This window comes from Siniperca chuatsi, linkage group LG22 (assembly GCF_020085105.1).
Source record: "Siniperca chuatsi isolate FFG_IHB_CAS linkage group LG22, ASM2008510v1, whole genome shotgun sequence".
Lineage (NCBI taxonomy): Eukaryota > Metazoa > Chordata > Actinopteri > Centrarchiformes > Sinipercidae > Siniperca > Siniperca chuatsi.
In genome coordinates, this window is record NC_058063.1 from 8,735,387 (window position 1) to 8,742,749 (window position 7,363).

General features: G+C 40.8%; 1 protein-coding gene across 2 annotated transcripts; it reads left to right on the plus strand.

Moving 5' to 3' along the window:
• Positions 1–438: 438 nt before the first annotated feature.
• Positions 439–6,596, plus strand: slc3a2a (solute carrier family 3 member 2a). 2 transcript variants are annotated; one of them, XM_044184722.1, is made up of 11 exons: positions 439–593; positions 1,670–1,881; positions 2,012–2,196; positions 3,080–3,253; positions 3,441–3,535; positions 3,666–3,802; positions 4,474–4,583; positions 4,982–5,184; positions 5,271–5,348; positions 5,464–5,683; positions 5,790–6,596. In XM_044184722.1, the coding sequence occupies exons 2-11, from the start codon at positions 1,685–1,687 to the stop codon at positions 5,927–5,929; spliced, it is 1,539 nt and encodes a 512-aa protein (XP_044040657.1). In that variant the 5' UTR covers positions 439–593; positions 1,670–1,684; the 3' UTR covers positions 5,930–6,596. The 2 variants fall into 2 exon arrangements, with proteins under 2 accessions (XP_044040657.1, XP_044040658.1); XM_044184723.1 differs by lacking the exon at positions 439–593 and adding an exon at positions 1,071–1,216.
• Positions 6,597–7,363: the final 767 nt, after the last annotated feature.

Here is a 7,363-nt window from a genome sequence, read left to right on the forward strand (position 1 = left end):
CAATCAATCCATTTATTAATCAGTCATCAGAATGGCTTAATCAACTCATTATATTATCTCCAGGAAAAGTCTGCATGGCCAAACTGAATTTGTTAGTTATTGCTCACAATTTTAACAGAATATTTTCCATGAGGATTTTGCAGCATAATAAATGTTCATATTAAAACTTGCGAGGGCAACTGTCTTCCACCTCCATTTCATTTAGCCCCTATTTATACTCTTGAGTGAGTGACAACAATTTTACTTCAGCCTTAAATAAAAAAACACTGGGGCAAAGGCTGAAACTGTGTAAAGACAGACACAATACACATGAGCGTGTGTAGGACATAAATAGCCTAACCGATTCTTACATCAATAAATGGGCTTATGGTATATAATGGGGTGTTCTCTAATGTTAGTCTGTTTCTGAGAAGAGAGAGAGAGAGAGACAGGCAGAGAGGGAGGGAGGGAGGGATTATTGGGTCGTCCCTAGTGGGCGGAGAAACCTGGGCAACTACAAATACAGACTGAGCCTGAGATTAGCAGATACCAAGGGATAAACGACTGAAAAAGACAAAACAAATCCGGAAGGACTATACGTTGCGTTTTTACAGGTAATGTCGAATTTACTTAATCGGGGTTGTATCCACCGAGCAAATTCAGCGTTGTTTATCAGAGTTAAACTGCGTTGGAGAGTCATGAGTGGAAAGTGAATACCATTCTGCTGCCGCGTGTGCGTTACGCCGGCAGGGTGACGTGGTGATGGGGCTTGATTTCATCATCTTCACCGAAAACATTTTACACGATATCAAATATGTTTTTTGGCCGCTGAGTGCGTTAGGTCAATCTTTCACTTGACTTACTTCGATAAACGAGTTGGGCAGATGTTTCAGTTGAAGAGTTTTTGTTAAACGAATAGGTTATTGAAATGCCGAAGAATCAGAACCAACCGGCAAACTAATAGATTTCCGGTACAATAAATAAGCCACAAGGATAGCAATGGTCGTTAAATATTAGCTATTCTTTGCACTTATTTATTAAATGTAGAATCCACTCTTATTTTGAAAGTTAAGTTTCTGTTTCCGTTGACGAAGCTGTTTGTCTGTAGCTGAATGTAACGTTAACTGACAGCTGGTTCATCAGTTGAACACACAACTCTTAACCTTTTCAAGAGTTGTCATCCCAGTAGAATTTTTGTTACAGCAACTAAGCTAATGTTATAACTACAAAGTGCAACGTAAGTAACGTTAGCTAACGTACATTTTCCAGCGGACTTAAGGTTGTAGTGTCTGAGCTCTTTATCAGTTACTTCCCCGAAAAGCTGAGCGAACAGAGGCTGTTAGCTAACGTTACGTTTAGGACCGGTGCAAACGTTAATTAGCAACACCCATTTAATTGCTTTAGGAATTAGCGTTGTCTAACCTAGTTATCTCGTTAATTTTTTGAGTCTAGCTTTGTTTTCACGTCTTAAATGGGAGGTATTGTATGTAACAGGTGTTAGGCTAACAATTCAAGTGACCTTACGAGTCTTTGTTCTCTTTGGTCATGTGTTTGGTTACATAGCTTAGTATTTTCCGGTGAAACAAGACTGTTTTTTGCTAAGCACAAGTGTTCAGGGCCCATACCCTTTCTGCTCTGGAGAAGAGCCTAATTAAATTTTCCTTTTTGTTGTCAACTCCTCTGTATTCAGAATTCAGACCTAACCATGAACAAGGACACAGAGATTGACATGAAGGAAGTGGAGCTCAATGTACTGGACCCTGAGAAGCAGCCCATGACAGGCGACGGCCAGGTTGCAGTCGTAGAGAAAAATGGCAGCGTCAAGCTGAAGGTTCCTGAAGAGGAGGTTACATTCACCGGCCTGTCCAAAGAGGAGCTGATGAAGGTTGCTGGCACTCCAGGGTAAGACCTACTAGATAAGATTTGCTATAAACACCTTTTTTTTTTTTAACGCTGGTCTTGTATTGGTGTGTGGCATAAAACCATTGATCATCTTAACATTTTTCCTCACTCTCATCCTCTGTGTTTTTAGATGGGTGCGAACCCGTTGGGTGCTTCTTGTCCTGTTTTGGCTAGGCTGGGTAGGCATGCTGGCTGGAGCCATAGTGATCATAGTCCAGGCTCCTCGCTGCAAACCCATCCCTGAGATGAACTGGTGGAACGAAGGACCTCTGTACCAGATCTCTGACCCTGAAGCTTTCTCTGACGGACTGGCAGGTAGAGTGCCTTAGTGAATATGTAGTTTCAGGGTAAATATACCATGTTTTTATTCCTTTTTAAGACTTTTAATGTTAAGGGTGATGCCCTTTCTTGCTGCTGTTTGCATGTTCCTTTTTGCTTATGGTGTCAGCCCTATTCCCAAAATAAGGCTTTGAGATTCTTTACAAAGTGGTCTGGTCTTGATGTGGTAAGCCACTCTAATTCACAGGGATAAGTCTTGTGACAAGGTCTTGAGTTTCCTTAGTTCTAAGTGGCCTATTTCAGCTGGCTAGATACCAAACTGCTGAGTAGGCTGACAACAAGTGACTCAATGTCTAAAGGACATGAAAAGCCTACGAGTCATGTCTTTCATATCTCTCCTACTCAAATCTGAGGTTAAGGTTGAGCAACCCAGTAAATGCCACTTAATAAGACAGTCACAATTATCGGCCTTTATTTTAGAATTTAGATTTTAACCATATAAGTAATTTTTTAAGAGGCACAAAGGAAGGACAAATTGTCCTGCTGTTCTTACAGTGAATTACTAGGGAGCACTCGGTTTTCCAACAGGCTTGGGCAGAATTCCAACAACCACACGTGACTTGGTGGTGTTTTCACATAAAGGACCTCCTTGTGCTCAGACTTCACATGGCCAGCAGAGGGTGTGGAGGGAGCCATTCACATGCTCCTGCCTTGAGTCAATACCTAGCTAAAAGAGCAGCACTTTTTACTTAGCTGTTTCCTAAACCATCAAAATGTCTCTCCAGCCTTCTGCCCTTTCTTCCTAACCCTCTGACCCTGCTACCTTTCACACATCAGCTCTCTGTTGTCTTTCCCCAATGTGAAATTCACACTGACATGACATTTCATTCTCCCTTCCTGTCCCTCTACTTGTCTCTAGGTGTTGAGGCGAGGTTGGACGACGTAAACCAGTTGAAGGTGAAAGGTCTGGTTCTCGGCCCTCTTCACACCGTTCAGGCCGACCAGCTGCACACACTAAATCTTGAAGAGATCGACCCGAGCCAGGGAACGAAGGAATCCCTGCTCGCTGTGGTGGAAAAGGCCCACAAGAAGGGTAGGTCGTCATACAACTGAAATCAGTCATTTGTGTGTAAAAGCTCAGACCAGAATTTTTATGACTCACCGATGTTGGGCTCATTCTCTGTTAATAATAAGAGAACAGAATCAACTTTTTGCTAGATTTTGTGGTATTTTGGACTGCTCAAGTTAAGGTGTTGTTTGCTGTTTACTTTTTCTCTTAGGCATTTCTGTGGTGCTTGACCTAACTCCAAACTACTTGGGACAGGCTCCCTGGTTCAGCGCTAGTGATGCTGATGGTGTGATTGAGAAAGTCAAGGTAGGGGACACACACACTATGTTTGTGATCCTTTGATCACAGGGTGTGAAAGTGAGACAATTGGGTCTAAGTGTTGTATCGATACAACACTTGCTTCTGTTGTAGTTAAAGTGCTCATGTTCTCTTCCAGGCTGCAGCGGAGCACTGGCTGAGTTTAGGTGTTGATGGCATCAAGATATCTGACCTCACTGTTGCCTCCAGCTCTGCTGATTGGTCAATGCTGCAGGATGCCGTCCAGGGCAACCGCACGGAGGACACCAAGAAGAGGTAATTATGGCTGCCATTTTCTGACTTTCTAGACAATCTGTGCAGGAAAAGAGTGTTTCATTTGCAAGGCTTTTGGATAAATTTAGCTATTTCCTGCAGATTATAGGGAATGCAGTTTTGAGCACTGTTACGATTTTATATGAACAATTTTATTTGAACATTAGGTTGTACAAGAAGCTCAAATTGACATTTTTCTGGCTGTGGAGTTCCAAAAAACGAACGCCTCAAAAGAACCAATTTTAAACTTGAAGAATTTTGTAGGGCTGATCTTTCTTGGGAAAGTAATTTTCGAAGCATCAGTGAAATGTCAGTTGACAGGGTTATGTTTCCTGAGAGAAGGTGGAGATTATAAGCATTCCAGTGCTGCAGGGGACTGTGGGTGGGGGTTGGGGAGAGGCATACACAGGCCACTTCTCTTTCTTTCTTTCTTTCTATAGATAGATAGATAGATAGATAGATAGATATAGTAAAGCGACACCTTGTGTTGGGTTTGAGGAATGACACAAAATTGACTTTTTTTTTTTCCTTTTTAAAAAAAAAAAAATTCACATTTCAACATTCGAGGAGTTATCTCAAGATGCTGAATCACAAAATCAGAATTATGCTATTCTTAAAACAGCTTATGCCCTAACTTCACATTTTCTACTTTCAACTACCACATTCTCTCCCAGGGTGCTGATGGGTGTGGTTGAAAGTATTTCGGCTAAAACTGTCTCTCACCTCATCAATACCTCTGGCGTAGATCTCGTCCTGTCTGACCTGCTCAGCAGCAAAAAGGAAGGTAAGCTGCAGCGCCCTGTTTGTCTCACCAAACCTGCATGTGTCTTCTTCCATTTTTGACTGATTTGAACACAATATAATATTTTGGACAGAATACATCAAATTTTAATCTTTACTTAATTTCTCCTTAGTCTGTGCATTTTATCATTCATTGTCCTCATTATATTTAATTATAGTGCCCTTCTTCCTGCAAAATAATGTGGCCTATGCTGTCATTTTTGCAGTGTTTTTGAACAAAATTCCCCATCTTTGTATTCCCTGCTGTGTCTCCATCTTTACTTTCTTGGTGACTAAATCAGGAACTAACGATTGCACAGAAACAAATGTCCATTCTTTTGTGCAAAGCAACCAGTTGGTGCAAAATGGCGTATTGCAGGCGGTAATTTTAAATATGTGCAGGTGGGGAGCGCATCAAGGACTTGGACACCCTCAACTCTCAACAGAGAAGTCTGGGCTGGGGCCTCGGTGCCACACAACAGGACCAGCTGTCTAAACAGGCAATAACTCCGGGCCTGATCCGTCTCTACCAGCTCCTGCTGTTCACCATGCCTGGAACCCCAGTGTTTACCTACGGAGATGAGATAGGCCTTCACGCAGGACAGGTAAGCTATAAAACGGAGCAGCTGTTAAAATGTTTCAATAACCCTAGAGCTGTTACAGAGTGTAACCTTTTTTGTTTCCTAATCAGGGTTCAGAATCTCCTAAGATGGTTTGGGACATAGAGAAGGAACCTGCTGAAGGAGCTGCTGTCAATGAGACTGCTGAGGTAAGAGTGTGTTCAGTGTGGAAAAACTAGCAAGGACATGGTCAAAAACACTCATTTGCTTTCAGTGTTTTTATTTAAAAAAAAAAAAAAAAGTCCTCAATTATCACGTTTACAGGCTGAGCGGAAGGAGCGCATTACTGTAAGGAAGTGGTTCAAATCCCTCAGCGAGCTGCGAGGCAAAGAGCGTTCTCTCCTCCACGGCGACTACTACCCTCTCTACTCCTCCGCCTCCTCGCTCTCTTTCCTCCGTCTGTGGGACCAGAGCGAGAGATACATAACAACTGTCAACTGGGGAGAGTCACCTGAAACGCTCAAAATCACACTGGCACCTACAGGCAAGTTCAACAGAAATATCTAGTAGAAATATCTAATGTCATATCCAGTACCGTACATTAACAGTAGTTTGTTTTGTTTTATCACCCTGATCTTTTGTTCCTGCAGAGGGCGTGGAGTTGCCAGAGACAGCCAAGGTGCTTCTGTCAACTGACAAAGACACAGAGGCAGAAACCACCGTCAGGCTGGACAATATCACACTAGGACCCCGACAAGCGATCCTGCTGCAGTTCCCCTATACAGGCTAAAGATGGCGCCAAACTATAGGAAAGTTACCTACAAATTAGCTTTGGTTTACTACAGATTAGATATGGTTTAAAAAGACACTAAAGTCAGTCCTAATCCTTATGAATAAGATGGCAAAAGATACAGGATATTTCTTTTCACCATAATGAATATGACTTTCTATCAGTTTATTTAGTCAGAACATAAATGAATTTGGTCAAAGAAAATGCCATACAAATACAGAATGTTGGCCAGTACAAACTCAGTTGAATTCTTTTGGTTTTTATAACGTTAACACATTTTTATTTGTTTTATTTTTGTCGTCTTTGGGTGCTAGGAAAAGATGCAGCCACTGCAGACATGCACTCATCATTTTGTTCTTTTTATTGTTGACTAGCTGTACATTGTCCAAATGTGTAAAAGACATTCCATTCTTGTTCTTTGGGCATTCCTTTATGGGGTTTTTTAATTATAAATTTTAAGGAATTCTGTTTTTAGTGACAGTTTTACTTTCTTTCGTGGGCTTTTTTGTTTCTCACTGAAAGACATTCATCACACAGGAAAAACAAATTAACTTTGAACATGTGGTAACAAGTATTTCAAGAGTGCTAGTAAACAATTATTGTGAATGGCATCAACTCTGTCAAGTGAACTGAATTGGAAATTAATAAATAGAAAGTTCTGTACCGACTCCTGCGTACCCCTCATATCTTTGTGTGTGAGACAACATTCTTATAAGCTGTGTTTAAGCATGTTCTTTGTGCTGAAGATAATATCAAATGAGACGTTCACTATTTTCAGTATGTTTCAGGTGTGTGTAAGTGTGTCACAGATGTTAACAGAGGAAGCACGTCTATATTTTATCACCATCCTCAGATGGGTTTAATCGGCTCATTATACTTGACTCTAAAATGTGCGCTGTGCACAAACCTACGACTCACTAAATGGGTCATACAAGTAACTACTGTCATAAACCCCCACCATTATGTCACATTTTTCAAAATTGGCAGAGAAAATGTGTTCATTTACAACGCTATGCAACACTTTTACCCCAAATAACTTGCAATATGCCTGTAAAAATACCTCTCCTAGAAATACAAACAAATGCAGAGTTTCCAATCCCAGCATGTCTCACAATAGTCTCTGAAACAGTTCTCTTAAATCTAGTGGGGTTTTTTTTTTTTTTTGTTTTTTTTTTGTGTGTGTGTGTACAACAAACTTCCTGAAATATGAATTGGCCTTGATAAAATCAGGTAGATGACTGTACAATTTGAGAGCTAATAATACTTCCTCGCTGTGGGTACTGTATTTCCCACAGATACCTTTAACATATGAATAATATATCTTGTGTACAATTCACTGAGACGCTTTTTGAGAGAAATTACATATGTGATTTTTTTTTTTTTTTTTTTTTGCTTGAATTATCTCTCTAGGATGCTTTAGATGATGGCTGAAGA